Here is a 19,324-nt window from a genome sequence, read left to right on the forward strand (position 1 = left end):
GTAACGGCCGGATACGGCGCGCGCGACCACCACACCGGGCGCGAGCAGAAGCAGGGGATGTGCGCAACCACCCGCCCTCCCGGGGCCGCTTCCGGGGAGGCCTCCAATCCCCGCCAATGGGGGCGCGGCGGCAGCCGCCACGTGACGCCCTCCGGCCTCCTGCTGCGTGGGGCAGGGGGGTGGGGTTGGTGGGAAGCGTCGCGAGAGCGGAGGCGCGCGCCGGTGAGGCGGGGCAGGAGGGGGCGGGGCGGGGCGGGGCGGCTGCGGAGCGCTGCGCCGCGGCGGTGTCGGGGGCACCGGGGCCGGGGCCGGGCGCTTGCTCCGTTGCTTTTGGCGGTGAAATGGCTGCGGGTGCCGGGCACTGAGGAGGCAGTCAGGTACGGGGCGCCCACTCCTCCCCCCCAACCATGCCCCGCTGCCCCTGCCGAGGGGCCCGCCGCTTCCCTCCCCGCGCAGGGCGGGGGGCAGCGCCGCGGGCGGGGCGCAGCCTCCCGGCCTGTCAGGCGGGGCCCGCTCGCACAGGTGGCCCGCTCCCGGGGGGCGGAGGAGGGGCAGAGCATCCTCCGCCGCCCTTCCCCGCGGGGAGGAGGCGCCACCGCGGCGGGCTGCGTGTGGCCTGGGGCAGGGCACCTCCTCACGGGCCCTGCGGGCCCTCCGCGGCGGCGCGCACACACCTGAGGGGAGGGCGCTGGTGGGGGGTGGGGGTCGGCGCCCGCGCCGCGCGGGACGCCCTCGTACCGCAGCACGCAGGGGGGACGCGGGGGGCGGGGGGTAATGCAGCGCTTTGGCCCCGACACCCGCGGAGCGGGGGCTGTGCTCGCAGCATCCCTCCTTCCTTCCTGGAGTGCCCCTCCGTAGGCGCTGCGGCTGCGCCGAAGGCCTGCCGGTGGAGCGCCGCGGGGGGAAGTCTGGTGACCCCCTCGGCTGGGGCCTCTCTGCTGGAGACCGACTCGTGCTTGTGCTGCTGTGGTTGATGCACGGAGGCTAAACAAGTTCGCGTTGTCTCCTGCATTGGTTGGCTTGTGGTGGATGCGCACGGGTTAAATAAGTTCACCCTGTTCTCAACATTTCGCTTTTTAAAAGGGTCTCCTCCCCCTCCCTCCTCACGTCCTCCTCCCAATTCCTTTCCTCCCTGAAGGGAGGAGGAACAACGAGAATTGCTCGTTTACTTTCTTGACTCTTTTGACGGGCTTGCTTTATTACGACTTTTTGAAGTACCTTTCTCTGGTTTCCCCCAGTATCCAAAAGGCGGGAGGGGGGGAAGTTATGAACTGTAGATCCGGTATTATAGCCTTCTTATTGAAGCCCTGAGATATTACCAGAGTGAGATAGGGAGAAAAAAAAAGTTCTGTTGTATCTGGGAAAGATCAGTGGTACTAAAATCAATGGTAACACAACGCACTTAATTTATCCATATAACAGTTGGGAAGAGCTTACATTGCTTTGTACTTGCAAGATTATTCCAGAATTGTACAATTAGCCTTTAGTAATAGGTACTACCAATATTTAATTAATTATTGAGAAATTAAGTGTTTTTAAGTAACGTTGGTCCCGTTTGTCTGGGGAAATTTCTTAGTCTGCAGGCAAGGTGATTTTTTTGAGGCATGGTAATTGAATTGTGCCATCTTGGTTGATGCCTTGTAATTTCTTATCCTTCAGGGATTCTTTAAAATCTGTTGGCAGTTGAAGAAGTATAGCGGTGGAAAGTCTTACTCAATGTGGAAAAATAATAAAATAGATTAGATTATTCCCTCTTTCTGTTAATCGTTTGGCATGATTTTATCTAAAAAAAACCCAAAAACAACCCCTCCGCTCCCCAAAGTACCTCCTAAACAAGGTATTCTCTGGTGAAGTTTTCTCTAAGGGGAAATAAGATCGCTCGAGAAAATGCTACTGCTTAGAAAATAATTGGTTTAGTTGTGTTATGTATGAAATACACAATCGAATGAAGTATAGAAACTTAAAGTTAATTGCACAAACCACAAAATCTAGACTAATGGATATTTCTGGTACCTCGAGTGATTTTTTTTCCCCAGAAGGTATTTGAGAATCCAGGCCTAGGACTGAGGGGCAGGCGAGGGCCATGATTCTTAGCGATGATCTAGGCAGAGAAAATGAAGGATTCTTTTGAAATTGGTGAAGCTTGGTGTTCATGTCATGCTTCTACGTGACAAAAATACAATGTAAAACAATTAGAACCAAACAAGAAAAAGAAGATCCAACCTTTCGTAACTGTCATTAATGCTGACCAACAATGATGTATTCGCCCCCCATCCCCCAAAGTCCCCCCCCTTTTCTTTGTGTGAATGCAGCTGTGGTCAAGACAACTTGTCATTTTATAAATGCACTTTTTCAAGACTGCCAACCCAATTAGTGAAAGTGATAAATCATTAGAAATGAAAAACAGAGAAGAATCCATTAGACTATTCTGCCTGCTTATCAGTGTAGGCTTAGTTAATTTGGTTTTCAATAGCAATTGTTTTGCTAAGGTTATGAAAGAGTGCATATTGTTGTTTTTAAGGTATTTTTAAATTTCATATTTGGAATGAATCTTTCAAAGCTCAGTATTTGATTAAACCTGGCTTTTGCAAATTACCAGCAAAGTTCTTTTGGCTGCTTCAGGTCACTGTGTTGAAGATAAAAAAAGTACTTTTTCTTTAAAAGAAAGATGTCTTTTTTTTTTTAGCACTACTACAGCAAAAACACTTTTTTGAAACATAATCATAGATATATTGTTGTCATCGTCTAGAATCTTTCATTGGAAATTTAATAAGAACGTATTACATATAGTTCAAATTTATTGCCTATACGGTTCAAATTCCTCATGTCCTTGTATGCCTTTAACATAGGTATGCACATGTACGCATATGTCCGTATAGCTATTTAAGAGATTTACTCAGCACATTTGCACTTTACAGACAAAAGATAAGTTTTTTTCCCTTTCTGTCAGCTAATGATTGTCAGTGCAGACTGACATTTAATAAATTTAGGCGTAGAATAAATTTATACAAAGAAATGAAATCCATGGCAAAATTCCCGTTGGATTCCCTTAAGCTGATTATTTAATTTTGTTCCTCACATATATTCAAACAAGATTGCAAAAGCTAACTAAATGCTTATTATATGGTCTGATGAGAAGGGTGTTCCTCAGCAGACTACTGCTAAGATGATCCAACTTGCCAGAAGGGTAGAGACGGTTAAACTTAGTGTGGGTATTTATCAGTTATTCGCATGATCAATTTTTTTCTTTTTTTGGGGTGTTTACTGATAGTTATTCAGTAACAGAAAAGCCACGTTCCTCTTACAGCTGATACTTCTGCCATTTATTCCCCCTTTTTTTGAGTTTACAGTAAGAGGAAATTAAATTCAATAGTAAAATACAATATGCAGAAGTAAAAATAATTTTGAATGCTATGTTTTATTTACATAAGAAACGAGCTATTTCCAGGCTGTTAAGTTTGTCAGTGCTTTCACTTCCTTTCCAGTCAGTTTTAAAGTTTTGGTACTTCTCAGATGCTTGTACCATTGTTCTTTTGAAAATGGATAATGATTTTATATATTAAAAAGAACACTTTCAGGTTTTGTTGCATTGTTGGACAAGTGGGACTCTTCACATTTCTCTGAAATGGATGATGGAGAGCTGAGATGCTATAGGTGGTGGGGAGAACCTGTATAATTCAAGTACTGAAGGACAGGATGCAGGCAAGACAAAATAGTTATGGTGGTGTGTTGTTAAACCAGTACAGTTTCTGTTCAGCATCTTTCAGAGTCTTTGTGCTGTGATTTACAAGACTTGGTTTCATGAGGTAGGTGACACTGCAGGTGGCTCTGTCTTGATGCTCGGGTCTCCAGAGTTTGCTAGCTGATGCCACAGGAAAATACTTAACCTACTGCCTGAAGGCAGTGTAGCTGTAGACTACTGTACCTGAGTAAATACTGCAGTACCCAACGTGGTTATAGTCACCTCCGTGATTTTGCTATGCCAGGCTTTTGCTGCAAGGAGCGATCAGTCCAGAAATGTAGAGCTCAAGTAATTGACCTGACCCTCTGTGAGAAACCAGCTTTTCCCATAGATGGCTCTTCTTAGGACAAGGATGTGCCTAAGAGTATTTCCCTGATATGATTAGGTTAACAGAGTGGATTAGCCATTTAAGATAGAGCAGTAGGGACAAGTGAGGTGGGTTTCTTTTTCTTGCTTGATATTGTTTCATGACTTTTTTTTTTTTAAACACATGACTCTCAACGGAAGCGTCATAGTGTTTTTTAATCTTCCATCCACAGAAGTTTGCTATGATTTGAGTTTTTTATTTGTATTTATTACATTTATATATAATATATATAATCTGTCTAACATGCACCTAGCTGCTTCATGTTACTGTCTTAATTTTCCAAACTTCACACATCCAGTTAAGAGAGATGCTGTGCTCCAGAGATTAAAATATCGCAGTTTATTTACATAAGTGTAACTTTTTTCCTAAGATTCTAGCAGGTTCACCTTCATGAAGGAAAGCAAAAATCAAGATGAAATGTGACTAGAGGTACCTAATAATCTCTTGCTATTGTATTCTTGAGGAGGTTTTACTTTTACAGGTGCTGGAGTGGGGGAAGATGAAGCATACAATTACTTGATGCCACTACTTGTCCTCTTATTTAAATTACATATGCTCAAGAACAAACCCATATAAAGATTTCTTTCCCATATAAAGATTAAATACGTGCTTGAGATGAGATTGAGGAAACCAAGCTGGTCAGTTGTGCAAAGGAGACCTATACTCTGATGTCTTGGTGTTTCTTTTTTATTTTGCAGTTATTTTTACATGCATTTGCTCCTTACCTGGTTTATTTTGGGTAGTATAGGAGTTCTGTTTCCTGGCTAAATTGTGTGACCATGGGAAAAGATGAAGTATTAAAACTGCTGTAGAACTTAAAAGCCCAGCACATGCTTTCTGTCTTTAATAATACCCTATATTAATTGCTTGTTTTGTGGGATGTAGAGATGAGTGAAACAAACTAGATTATTCTGTTTCTTTTCATTGCTGCTGATTAAACAGGGAAACTTGAAAAACTTGTTTTGATTTCATTGCTATATTTTTTTTGTTCTTGTTGAGATTAGACTGAAGATCAATAAGGGTAGTTGACTCGAGCAGAATCTCTTCTGACCTACTTTGGTGAAGTAAGAGTGCTGGTAAATGCATCTTTGGTCCCCTGTGTTTTGCCAGCAGAGACAGGACTGCCTAGAGCAGTGCCAGAGAACAAGATTGTTGATACATGTTAACCTAAACAGGAGTCACATGTGTTTGTAGTGCTTGTAGTTGACAGAATAAATAGGCCAGTTGGTTGAATGGGTAAGTAGTACATTTTCCTCTCGAGATTGTTGAAAGGTAGTTCCAGTGCGTTGTACAGTACAGGAATCTGGTGATAAAGCTTCACCAGAGTAGCAGTGATAGTGAAACAATATTTAATGTGATGTTCCTCCCCCTCTCCAATGCAGCCTTGAAATCTATTTAAAGAAAAATGTTGGAACTACCTGTAAGGTGTGTGTTTTACATTTCGTGCATCGTTTTAAAAATCGTTAAGGCAGTACTTTTTCAAAGGCGACAATCAGTATGGATGGTGTGCTGTTTAATCTTTCTCGGTTTTAAAATGCTTTTTAGTTGTTTTATTGTTTTGCCTACTTGCATTTTCAAAATGTAAACAAACTGAATGGGGAGACATGAAATAATCAAGTATAAATGTTTTTCGTAGGTATTTTTGAGCTGACTTCTTTCATCGAATACTCAGATTAGTAAGATCATGGATATGTACGCCAGGGCTCAGGGCAATCGAATGAAACCAAGAATATCTGTGAAAAAGGTAATTATCTGTATTTTAAAAAAATATTATTTCAGAGTTTTTCGATCTTTATCGCAACAGTCTAATAATGAACCAAGTGAACTGGTAGGTTTGGTTGGGGTTTTCTGGGTGGGTTTTTTTTTTTTCTTTATATGTTTGAATTTTGGTTGTCTGACACTTCAAGGAGGCAAAGAAACTGCCTTTGCTTTATGCTTTGGCATATTTAGCATAGTTGAACTGGGAGACAGAATAATTTAAGGAAGGGGTACATGCTTTTGCCTTTTGTCTTTGCCTTTTGTTTTAAGGTGATATGAAATCATGATGTATTTATTTGCTAAAATTTGCCTTATTTATTGGAGTATAACTTTTATTTTGAGCACAGATTTTTCGAGTTTATATGTAATAAATTAAAACCTAAATATGTAGTGTTCATTGAAAACTGTTCTGTGAAGTCTATGTTAGGGCTTACTGTAATATCTTTATCTTTAGATCTTGGTTTCTTAACTTGCTTATCCTTGTGTTTACATGAACTTCTAGGCAGTGCTTTGGTGAAAAAGAAAATATGTCTAGCACTTATGAAAGTTATTAGCAGTTTTTTTCAACAGTGTTTATTTATTCTTTTAAATTTTGTCACTTTAGTTTGGAGAAGTTCTTGCAACTTCTATAAGCATTTACTCAAATGAAAGTTGCAGTTTATCCTGAAGGAACAAATTTATTTATCCAATCATATTTCTCAAAGTAGTTGAATAGAGATGAGTGTTTTTCCAGGTCTTTCCTGATTACTAATAAATTCTTTACTTGCAAGTGTGTGCAATGCTTAAGAGGAGAAACTGAGCAAGGAAGTATCTTCTCACATGAAAATTGCATTATTTTATTCCATAAGCAGATTTTGTTGTTTTAAGGAAACCGTGTCAGTGGTATAGGTCCTGTAGAAACTGCTTGAAGGCAAAGGTGAGCATTATGGGACTGCTAGGCAGGTAATCAGTTGTTCCAGGTCCTGATATGGAATGTTAACTGCCATACATTAAGCAGTTTGTAATTATGGGTGGTATTCTTTCACTTTAAGACACATGGTATGAAAACTTTTATTTTATTGGTTTATGAGGAATCTCCAGCTCAAAAACAGTTCTTTAAATACCTTCAAGTCATTTTGCATTCTTGACCTGAACATAAACTGGATTTTAGAGGGCTTTTTTAGTCTGCCCTTTATTTGGTTTTTCTCTTCAATTTAAAAAACAAAACAAAACGAACAAACCAACAACCCCCCCTCGCTTTTTAGACCTTTGGGTTGCAGAAACATCTTTCTAATAATGACAGTGACCAGTGATTCCTCATTGATTCTAATGGTTGCCTAAAATATTAGCTCTGTAAACTGCTCTGTTAATTGCCATTGAGCATTTTAGACTGTGTGGTTCTAGGAACATGCATTCGACCCTTCTCGGGTGTCTTGCAGAATTCTACATTTTCATACAGCCAGATTCCAGTGTTTTGATCTGTGGCTGCCCCCTCTTGATGTTTCCCTGAGGGGCGGCTACTGAGATTATAGTGTGGAACTTTCATTCCTTCTCACAGAGCCAGGCAGTAGGATGGTCAGAATAGCACTATGTTTCATTTTCTGTTGATTCACAGCTTGCGGTCTCTTGTCCTCTTTGTAATACTTTCTAATACTTAACAGGAATTGTTGCAGTAGTAGGTCTTAAAAGTCAGTGCACGGTTGTGGTATGCACATTTAAAGCCTAAGTTTCCATTTTTACAAAATGACTTCAAAATGTTCAGTCCATTTAAAACTTACAGCATGTGAAATCAGGAAGAGCTGTTTTGGTACTTAAGAGCAGAGTAAACGTGACTTTCCAGCACTGGACTTGATTTCTCTACAGATTGTGGCATCTTACAGGTTTGTGGGTTTGAAATGTTAAGAGAGCAGTTGTTTAAAATAGTTCATGAAACCGATGTAGAATTTCCTCCAGTGTACTGTGAAGGATCCATAGATAATGACTTCTTGATTTGCTGACCGCAAAGGGGACAATGCAAAACTTTGAATTGCTCATTTGAGCTAGAGGCATGACAAGGATTTTCATTGTTCAGGTCTGTCTTGCTCTGCGCGCATTTGAGGATCTATGTGTTTTTCCCCTAGTATGACTTAGTAAGTTTGAAATTAGTGCTTGCTATTGAAATAGTATTTCTTGCCAGACATGTGACTTTTGAATTTCTGTGGGGAAGGAGTACACAGGCCTAGCCAGTAGAGCTGTATAGATTGCTTGGGTTTTTTTGCCCATATGACCATGTATATTGGAAGTAGTTGTACTAGTTATAAAAACAGATGACATCCTTTTGTTGAAGATGACCTCCTGTCCTTACCTAAACTGAGCTGATGGTCTTGGGAACTTGCTGGTTTTTGGTTTTTAATGTAGTTGCATGTCTCCTAGACTGGGTTTATGAGAGAACTTGCTTTCATTGTCTGTTGGATAGGAGGATTTATCTGAAATTGAGTGCAGTCCTTTGCTGTCACAAGCACAATTTTGGTAAGAATATGAAAAAGTTATTAACTATAGTCTTACAATTAATGAGGAGAGATTAAAAAAAAACACAATTACTGCTGTTCTTAAGTCTTTTAGAACCACACTGCTGTAATAGCTAAGAATTTTATGAATTCCAGGTTGAAGCTATTCACAGCAAATTTATACCTGTTTGTTCATAGATGTCATTATTCTTCACCTTAAATAGTTTTTTTTCTTTTGCTGATGTTCACTCTCGTGATATTTTTACAGTTGGTGATCTGTCCTCTGTTAGCCTCAGTTTCTGGAAACTGTGTAAACTAAGGTTTTAGTCTGCTTTTGTATGAAAGCCTCTGCATTCCAGCGATTATCCTTCATAGTCCTACTTTCTGTGCTTGTTCTGTTAATCTTCTTTTTACATGTGGATGATACTGTATGTGCAATTACACGGGATGTCCTTCTCAGTGACTCTGATGATGTCAGTTCTTTCACTAAAGGATGCATACTAGGGTCATGTTTGGTATTTTCAGTGCTGTATCATATTGACCATTCGCTGCTATACCACAATCAAGAAGTCAACTCAGATCTTTTATTTACCAGCTTGTGAATTCGCAATTCTATTTGAAAGCTTGCTTTTAGTTTTTAAGGACGTAACTTTGTACTTCATACAGTTGCATTTTAAAATACTCTTATGTTGAGCAAGTTCTTCCTGTATGATATGCTATTCTTCCTCTTAACTGATGATACGTGCTTACTTTGAATTATCATCAGATTTTGTGTACATATTTACTTTTTTTCCCCATTAAATTTATTAATGATGATGATGCTTGACTTCAGTCTCAAGATAAATTTTGAGGAAGTTGGTTGCTGGGTTACTGACCTACATCTACTATATCCTCAAAAAAAACCCTTTGCTAACTCCATTTAGGCAAATTCTTATTTTCCAGAAACAGCTCTTTTAGTAAACTCTGTATTTTGCTGGTTTTCAGTGTAAATAATCTGTGTAAATAATCAGTGGAAAATTTCAGTGTAAATAATCTGTGGAAGTCAAGATAGATGACATCTTTTCTCTATGTTTGTATTGTGCCTGTTCATTTCCATGTCTTTATTCTTGCCATGTTCTGAACTCTTATATTCATTAATATGATCTTGAAAACACGTATCACTTCCTTCCTCCTCCTTTTTAAAATATGGTTATTTTATCTCTGCAGTTATGAGGTGCCACCATCAGTGTGCTACCAGACCTACATATAGTCTTGCACGCTGGTTCTTCCAGACCTGAAGGACATTTTTCCAATTGTTGCATCTTTCTTCTTCTCCCACTTCAACTTTGTATTCTCCAAAACCTTGAACTTTCCTTCACCTCAACTATAGTAGCTCCTAATACCATACCCCTGTTCTAGTTATGCATCCTGCCTTTTCTTTCAGGATGTTAAACGAGGGAAAAATACTTGCTTATAAATAAGGTATGTGTAGTAGCGTGTAGCCGTAGAAAACCTAACTGCTACAGAATAATGATAAGCCCTTCTCAAACTGGATCACTGTTGGTCTGCAGAAAATTAACAGGTCACATTGTATGACTTTTTTTTTAATTACTATTTTGAGTGCTGTGACTGATTAAGTTATCGTAGAAGTTGAAAGTGAAACATTTCAACATGCTTGCTTGACTTCACAAATTAGTTTTGTATAAGATGAATGGTGGAATTACTGCAGGAGAATCTTTGAGCAATATTGGTATTGCAGCCACCTATAAATCTGGAAGATCTAGAGAATCGAAGAGAAAGAGACTGTCAGCATACTTTGGAAAGTACAAAGATGTATTATGAGGTTCAACAAGGCCAAGTGCCGGGTCCTGCACTTCGGCCACAACAACCCCAGGCAATGCTACAGGCTTGGGGAAGAGTGGCTGGAAAGCTGCCCAGAGGAAAAGGACCTGGGGGTGCTGGTTGACAGCCGGCTGAACATGAGCCGGCAGTGTGCCCAGGTGGGCAAGAAGGCCAACGGCATCCTGGCCTGTATAAGAAATAGCGTGGCCATCAGGAGTAGGGAGGTGATCGTGCCCCTGTACTCGGCACTGGTGAGGCTGCACCTCGAATCCTGTGTTCAGTTTTGGGCCCCTCACTACAAGAAGGACATTGAGGTGCTGGAGCATGTCCAGAGAAGGGCAATGAAGCTGGTGAAGGGCCTGGAGCACAAGTCTTATGAGGAGCGGCTGAGGGAACTGGGGTTGTTTAGCCTGGAGAAGAGGAGGCTGAGGGGAGACCTCATCGCGCTCTACAACTACCTGAAAGGAGGTTGTAGTGAGGTGGGTGTTGGTCTCTTCTCCCAAGTAACAAGCGATAGGACGAGAGGAAATGGCCTCAAGTTACGCCAAGGGAGTTTTAGACTGGACATTAGGAAAAATTTCTTCAATGAAAGAGTGGTCAGGCCTTGGAACAGGCTGCCCAGGGAAGTGGTGGAGTCACCATCCCTGGAAGTATTTAAAAAATGTGTAGATGAGGCTTAGGGACATGGTGTAGTGGGCATGGTGGTGTTGGGTTGACGATTGGACTCGATGATCTTAGAGGTCTTTTCCAACCTTAATGATTCCATGATTATTAAACTGTGGAGGTAAATTGCAAGTAAACGTGGAGACAAAGGAATAGATGAAAGTGGAAATCAGATGAATGCTTTATTAATTTATTTCGTATGACCCAATAACTGCCTTAAATGCATTTTATAATAGTTCAGCGGTTACTTTTCCACAGAAATGACTGTTTTGACTGCTATAATGTCACTTGGCCTTGGCTGTAAAGGTGGTAGTCTGGGTCTTGTTTGCTAACATTCTGAAATATGTTTTGGTGATTTCAAGGATCCTGAAATGAAGTTTCTATTTTGCTTTTATCTATGCATTCTAGAAATGCTTTCCTAATTTTGTATCACCATGAGCACAAGCATGGTGACACTGGCTGTGCTATAATAATTGGGCTTCCCACGCAGTGGTACTTGATGCCATTTTTTTTCTACAGGGGAAAAAAAAATTTAAAAATCTTTCTTGAGGCTTAACTGTAATATGTAAACCACTTTTTACCATAAACAGATTGTTTTTGCTGTGGGACTATCAGAAACGCAAAACGTTCTCTGACTCAGTTTGGCTATCTAGCACTTCTAATATTGTTTAAGAAGCTATGCAAATTTGAAGTAATTTGTCATAAGTTGGACACACTGATTTCTCACTTCATTTTTAACAGGGCAATCATATAGAGAATAAATAACTGGATTAACAATTTACAACCACATTGTGATCTTATTTTTCTTCTTAACCTTAACAGATGACAATTTTAAAATAAAAAATTAAAAAAAAGGTTGCTAACTTCCTAAAAAAGTGAGAGGATGTTGTCTGTTTTACAAGCTGTGTGAACCAGTTTTTGTTGTTGTGCTGTCATCTTGTTTCATTTGACTTTAGATACCAGTGAAGATAATTCTTTTGTTCTGCTGCACTTTGTTACACTGGAAGAAATTCTGAGATTCCTAAGCCTTTTTTAGCCATCTGTGGGTGCTTGCGTGTCACCATAAGTGTAAATAAAAGAAATGTTACAAGAAGTAATTACATGGGATTAAGTTACATTTCTTTCATATTCTTTAAGGAATGGGGAAGGAGAATATGTGTGGATTTTCTTGGTAGTTTTTTTGTTTGTTTGTTTTCTTCTTCTCTGACTTTTGAAGCCACCTCCATCACTTTTCTTGGCTAAATTTGCTTTTCATCCTTTTTAAGGAAAAGCTGATGGAAAAGTTCCATATAAAGGCTCTAATGCAAGGAAGAGTTGGGGCTTGGATGTCTTCTTGGATTCATCTGCTTCTTTTTTCAAATTTTGCATGTTCTCAACTTTTTTTTCCCCCCCCTAAATACAGAACGGTCAACTTCTTTTGGAATAAAAGTTTTGCTTGAAGAACACGACTTACCCATTTCAATTCCATCTCCTGAAGTAAATTTAAACTTGAAACTTGGTGATTTATATACAAAATAACTTGAAACAGTACTTAGAGTAGGGAAACCTATGGGGGGCAGGGGATAGATGGATGGGACCCTGTATCCAAAAGAGAAAACACATTTTCTTTGTCTAATATTTTTTCATTGTTTTTCAGGGTTTTGGTGAAGCTGTACTGCACTCTATGAAGTCACTGCTACACAGCAGAAAAGAGTTATGCAATGTATCAGCAGACGGATGTCTAAATCGGGAAGAACAAGATAATTTTATTGAGGTTTGGCATAACCTGACCATTTATATATATTCTGTGGCTATGACAGAAAATTATTTAGGTTGTAGCAGTATGGGAAGTTGCAGGATAGTAAATGTGAACAGGGCTGCAAATTACTGGCTGTAATATATGTACCCCCTATTGTCATTCTTGAATTCAGTCACTGTAGTTTTGAAAAGAGCTGTGACATTTCAAGATGTCATTTCTCTGCTTTGTAGGATTTGTGAAACTAAAAAAACCAAAACATGTAGATAGATGTTTTTGTAAGAATTGTGTAACTGGGTGTACTGGATTTGTGAGCACTCCTGTGATCCAGGTTATATGGATGGTATCCTAACAAAGTAGCAGAACATTTTGATCCGTTAAAGGGATTGCTCTTGTTTGTCCTGTGCTCAGCACTAAAAGCTGAAGCCTCAACATTGCAGATCCGGACTTCTTTTACATTAATACAGATGGGCTAAAAGCTGGACAAGGTCTGGAGAGAAGAGAGGTAGACCTGGACAGAATGCAGGACTGTCTAGGTAAATCTCAAGCTGTGAGGAGCAATGACTAGAGCTATTTGAGTTACAAGACTAACAGAGCTTCTCCAAAGGGAAAAGAAAAAAATAAGAAGCAACGTGTACTGTGTATCTCGTATTAAATGTTTTAGAAGACTACTAAGTAGTAATTGACAGGCCTGACAAGGAGCTAGAAGGAGAGGGTGATCTGAACTGGCCAGGCAGAGGAGCTGAGATAGGGGGAAATGAAGCAAAAAAGATGCAGGAAGTGGTTAGAGAAGGCTGATAATTGGATAAGGAGTAGCAGGAGGAAGGGAAGAGGCAGATTGTGTGACCAGCAGAGATGAGTTAGGATTGCCTGGATAACACCAGGTTTTTTGGGACTGGCTGGATGGTGAGGTTGTGACTGTATGAAACATTTGGGGAGCAGGTGAGAAGCTGAATTTGTGAAAGATGAAGAGGTGTGACAGATTAGAGGTAAGAAAGAAGAGTGAAGCAGTGAAGGAGTGGGCAAAAGCTTGTCTGTAGCTGTTCAGACAGATCATGCTCTAGAATCTGTGAAACCTCTCAAACATTGCCTCCCCCCTCCTTTTTTTTTTTTTGCTTGTAGCAGATACCTGGCAAATAGCTGACAACGTGTCTTATATGCCTGTAATGATGGTCCCTATGGAGAAAGATAGCTGACTATATTTAGTTAACTTATTAGCTCAAGCAATTAAGAGCCCTCTGGTTGAAATGTAAGAGGGTCAATATCCTGCCACAGAAGGGGTATTTTTTTCTTACAAAAACATAGAGAAAGACACCTATATGCAGAATAATGTTAAAAGAACATTATTAGGACTGCAAAGATAATTACTCAGACTTATGAAAACCAGAATTTAGGTTTCCTGTACCATTTTAATTCATTTCCTCTGTACCCATGGGTTATGATAACCTTCAAATACAGTGTCACACACACTATTTTTAGTTTAAAGAAAAGGCTTGTGTTACCGACTGTTGGCCTTTCTATCTCCCTGGCCTATTCCCCAACAACTTTTGGACGGGTGTACTCATTTCAGACATGTTCGAGGTCTTAAAAGGGGATTATTTTTCTGTGAAAACTGGAGTTTGGGCACAATAAAGAAATCCAAATTAGTGCTGTCATTGAGGCAAAAATAGACAGACTCAGCAGTGGTGTAGTCTCTTTGACAGCAATCTGCTGGCCCATCAGTGTACACGTGGACTGGTTGGCCTTCATTTGTGTGAAGCTATGACTCCTGCATACTGCCCTATCTTGCACAATGAGTTATCCCATGGGAGAGGGAAAGGGTTGGAATAATTATCTTGAGGAAGAAGAAGGGGCACGTAAGAAGACAAAAGAGCAAAAACCCATAAAAAAAACCCTACCAAAAAAAAACCCAACAGCAACAAACCCTAAAGCCTCCCAAAATGTTCTGCAAAGATCTTGGTTTTTTCCAAGTCCTTTAAATTGTTTGTTATTTTACCTCTTCTGTGGAGGAATTCAGTTTGTATTGTAGGTACTGTAGATAAAAAGATGTAGAAGTTGAAAGGTGTATTGCAGATACTGTGCAGATAAAAGATTTAGGAGTTGAAGAAAAGATGTAGGCATTGAAGGGTATGTTGCTCAAACAGGATTGTTTCATAGTTAACACAGTGAATACTGTGCTGGAGACCTGTAATTTGTCTGGAGCTATTTGGAATGCTACTGCGAAGCATTGTTCCATTTATAATTTTGTCATAACTGAAATAAGGATAAGTGGATGTAAACAGGAAGATCTTTTCTGGGGGCATAGTAGCTTCCCAGTGTGAGACCCCCTGAAGTAAACACGTCAGCATTTTTAATATTTTAGTATGATTTCATTTTAAAAGAAAGTTTGGGGTTTTTTTTTTGGTCACACATTGAAAGAACATATTCAAAACTCAAATACAGTTCAAAACAGAATTGTTTTTCAGCTGTTTTGTTTTCTAGATTTGTCCCTTTCATAGAATCTGTGTATGCACAAGCAAATAGCTGAACCAGTTAATAATAAGTGATTATAAACATAGTGATGTTCTTTACTGATTTTAAACTTGAGAACCAACTGACTACCTTACAGTAACAGGGGGTAGCTGCTACAAATTTAGTGTGAGCTGTGACTTCAATACATAAAATTCAGTCTATTGCATAGTGCTCTCAAATAATTGAATCCAAGCCATATCAAACTTAAGTCCAAACATCAGTGGAAGTATTTAATCTCTGTGCTTTATTCCATATCTACAAAATGGCAGCAAAATTTATTTTCTTAGAACTTTGTTTTGAAAATAAATGCTTTGGGATTTTTTTTTTGGAGCATGCAGATACACTATTGATTTGTCATTAGGGAAATACTAAATGAGAACTGAGGAAATCTGACGTTTGAAACAAAGTTTGAATAGTGGATGTAAAATAGATCATGATCTGACACTGAAGAATGAAGGTAAGAAAAAATTCTGACTCTTTGGTCTGTTTGTGTTGAATGATACAAGACACCTGTAGGCAGAAGCGAGGGAGAATATGTGATAAAATATCTTCCCTGTCCACAAGCACAAAAACCTGAGGTAAAGCTGACATTTCTGACATATTCCAGGTTCCTGAGCCTGACAAGACCTTTTGTTTTGAGATTGAATATTTTAATTCTTGTACTTTAGGGGTTTATCTACTTGGATATTGCATGCAAACATGTGACTTAAGTAATCTGTTGTGTTTTGGCCTTAGGCTAATCAATTTACTTGGTAAATTGTATAATCTGTTGACATGATGCTCTCTTCAGTGTATCCAAATGCATCACAATTAGTTAGCATGGACAGATTTCAGACTGGAACTGTTTTATATGTGTCCAGCTTGAAGCAAGGACAGATGAACACCAATCTTTGCAAAATCATGTTTATTTTAACAGATGTAATGACACTTATATGTGTTGCTCAATGTATACCAGCCAATAGGCCACTAGAAGAATTTCTGTGTAGTGGGTTTTAAATGTTGTATATGCTCTTTAGTTTGATCTGACCTTTCACAAGTCAAATAGCATAGCGGTACTATTCTTTATGTAAGACTATGTGCTACTGTTTGAGCAAGCTATGCTACCCTAAGGTATGGTTTTCATGGCAGTTGAATGAAGCTTTATGGTAAAGCTTGCTGGATTTTTAACTCTTAAATATCTGCCGAAAACGAAAAAGTTCTTTTCTGTAGTTCAATATGTTCATGTATTTATTTTACAGATTACATTTATAGGTTTTGCTGAAGAGATGGGTACTGTTCATTTACAGGTACAGTATATATCTATCTATATTGGAAAACAATGTTCTTCAGCACTGGTGATCTCTTTTAAGTAGTACATAATTTTTTAGATGGAGGAATTTTGGTGTTCGAGAAATGAAATATGTGTACCTTGAGCATTTAAAAACCTAAGTTTTAAATATCGTTGAAAGGTTGAAAAATAATTATTTTAATATGATCATCAGTGTTTTATATGTATTTAAAATATTACCTGGGCCAGTCTTTGTATTGGAATGCTCTGGAATAGCTTGCTTAAATTGGTGTGGGGGGGATTTGTTTTGTGTGTGGGTTTTTTGGGAGTGTGTGTGGTGTTTTGTTTTCGTTTGTTTTTGTTAAAAATGTGTGTGTATCAGTATTTTGGTTTGTAGCCTTCTCCTTAGTAGAGTTGTGCTTATTAATATGGTGCAATTATCATCTGCAAAGCTAAAACTTTACTGAATTGACTGCTGGTGAATTGCTGGTGGGGGACCAGGGGTCAGTATTATGGTTATGCCTTAAAATATTATTCTGGAGAGTTAGATGAGGAAACGTTGCCTTAAAAGGGGAAGTGTAGCAAACTACTGGGGTTGTGCCATGCCATTTTAAAAAGTTAAGGATTTAATCTTCCCGTGCAATTTACACATCAGTATAACCCATAACATACATGTTTACAGTGCAACTCCACACTTCTACTCTGTCTAGATCTTGGTAGATAGAGATTGCTGTAATAGTTTTCTGATGTTTAAAAATGAAAACCAGAAACTCTCAATCCATTTGGATTCAAAATTGTATTAATGTTGCTAATTAATCAAATGATAATAGTGCTAGACATTCATTCAAGTATGGGTAAGAACTATTTGATTGTCTAGAGTTATATGAAATTTAGAGAAAATTGGGCTGAATAGGTTTATGGAGACTTACTTTGTACCATATGGATAAGTAGTGTTTAGATTGTTTAAAAAAATCATAAATCTTTCATAGGCCTTTTCTATATGAGGTAAATCTAAAAGTTATCCAAGATCATGCTTAAAGAAGTGCCTTGTCCCTGTTCAAGTAATAGTGGGCTAAAACACCATTCCAATAAAGCACACTAAGAGCATGTAGAGATCCATTGAGAACCATTATTAACTGAGTTAGTCTTCTCTTTGTAGTCGCATACCTTGTAGGATGTGCAGCTGCTTTTCAGTGCTTAGAAGATTCTACTTTGTGACTTTTAAGCCTCTTCTGGCCTCTGAGAAACAGTGGAATTTCTTCTTTTGGTAGAACAGTGAGCTGGAGATGAGTGTGGACTGAATTAAAGCTTGTTTACACGAGCTTTACACCACAGTTTGAGAGAATAAGTGGGGATGGGGCAAGAAATAGGGGAGAAAAGAGAAGCTTTACCAAATTTAGCAGCTGTTACTATTTAGGGGGGGCTATGAGATCAAAACCATTATAATTTACATGTTATTTTTTCACTTTGTGTTCTCAATGTGTTTGTATATTTAAATCAGGAGTTGGCAGCTGTTTCTGCAGAGCTCCCAGATGTTCTGAAATCGCTCCAGTTGTGCAAACTAAAAGAAAATGAGATTATATTTCTAAAAGATGTAAAGAAAACCTTGGCAAAACCTTATGTCATGAAACATCAGGTAAACATTTTATATATTCTTGCATGTGTTAATTACAGTAGCATTTTATTTGGCCTCAGAGTCATACCACACCTTGTCTTGCCTGTGTTTTTGGGCCATCTTAGCCACAGTAGTATTAATGTTGTTATATTTCTGCAGTTTCTTTAAAATGAATGTTAGAAAAATCTCAAAATAAACTTGATGCTTTCAAGTGCTGTCTTATTAACAGAAAATATTGAACAAATATTTAATTATGGTGCTGATCCCATGTTTCTGCTAGACTATGGTCCCTTTCACTGCCAATTTGGAAGGAAGATGAAACTTGTGAAATTACCTATCTCTGGTTTGCTCAGATATAGCTTTGATCCTCAGCAGACTTTTCTTCTTGAAACAGAGGTGCCAAAAATTATGAGAATGTCAGGTGTTCATACAACTCAGTGGGCTCTTTTCTTATTAAAAAAATATTTATAATTATAAACGTTATTAGTTATATATTTTCCATTATTTTTATTTCCAATATTATTTCCGATATTATTATTATGTTTTTAATTATATTATTTCCAATTATAAATGTTGTTAAAGCAAGCTTCTTAAAGCCATATTGTCTAATCATGCATGTTAAATTTAATTATGTTGCATTTAAGGTAAAAAATGCCTTGAAGAAACAAATATCCTATAAACTGAAGTACTATTCAGCATAAACATATTTTGAAATACTGTCTTAATCTACAGATTTTTAGCATGTATTCTTTAATTAATAGATTCTTGAGTACATATTATCAGGGTTGTATTACACGACCTTTTGTTTGTTTTATTGCAATGATTTATTCAGAATGCAGTAGTTACGAAAATTAGTGATTTTAACTATCACTCTACACAAACTGTTCTATTTATTTTCTTATCTTTAAAATATTTGTAAATTGTTTACTGTTCATAAAAATGCATTGAAGGAATCCCTTGTTACTCCTGACAGTTGAAATAATTCCAAGGTTATGTTTGTTTTCTTGTTGCTCTCTCTTTTTCAAGAATCACCTTCCTGAAGTGTTTTGTGTGATGAGACTGTCTCCTTCATTCCCAAGGATCAAAGCTGATTATATATTTACGTTGCTGAGCAAGTATACTACAGGCATAAGATATGCAGTGGAAATAAACTCATTGCAAAAACATCAAACAGAGACATCCCATGGAGAAGACGATGACACTAACCAGTCAGTTTCTTCAATTGAGGATGATTTTGTCACTGCTTTCGAACACTTAGATGAAGATGACCCTTCAAAAATACAAAGTGCTGGTAAGTTCTTGCATGCTGTTGACTTGTAGAAATTGTTATTTGAAATTTAGGCTGTTGGGATTTCCTGAGAAAGTAAATGTAAATAAATA

The 19,324-nt window shown here is 38.7% G+C and overlaps 1 protein-coding gene across 16 annotated transcripts in view; it reads left to right on the forward strand.

The window, feature by feature from the left end:
- The first annotated feature begins 254 nt into the window (after window positions 1-254).
- AKAP11 (A-kinase anchoring protein 11) overlaps window positions 255-19,324 on the forward strand; it is a 56,429-nt gene continuing 37,359 nt past the window's right edge. For 15 of the 16 annotated variants that reach the window (XR_012671628.1, XR_012671590.1, XR_012671592.1 and 12 more), the window contains exons 1-6: window positions 255-377; window positions 5,746-5,853; window positions 12,453-12,569; window positions 16,301-16,348; window positions 17,831-17,965; window positions 18,971-19,235. Coding sequence is in view for 5 of the 16 variants with exons in the window: in XM_075139355.1 (XP_074995456.1) it covers window positions 5,794-5,853; window positions 12,453-12,569; window positions 16,301-16,348; window positions 17,831-17,965; window positions 18,971-19,235 (625 nt within the window). In the remaining 11 variants the exon portion in view is untranslated. The remainder of the gene's footprint in view (window positions 378-5,745; window positions 5,854-12,452; window positions 12,570-16,300; window positions 16,349-17,830; window positions 17,966-18,970; window positions 19,236-19,324) is intronic. The other variant, XR_012671653.1, reaches the window with a different exon arrangement.

The sequence above is a fragment of the Calonectris borealis genome, chromosome 1 (genome assembly GCF_964195595.1).
Source record: "Calonectris borealis chromosome 1, bCalBor7.hap1.2, whole genome shotgun sequence".
Lineage (NCBI taxonomy): Eukaryota > Metazoa > Chordata > Aves > Procellariiformes > Procellariidae > Calonectris > Calonectris borealis.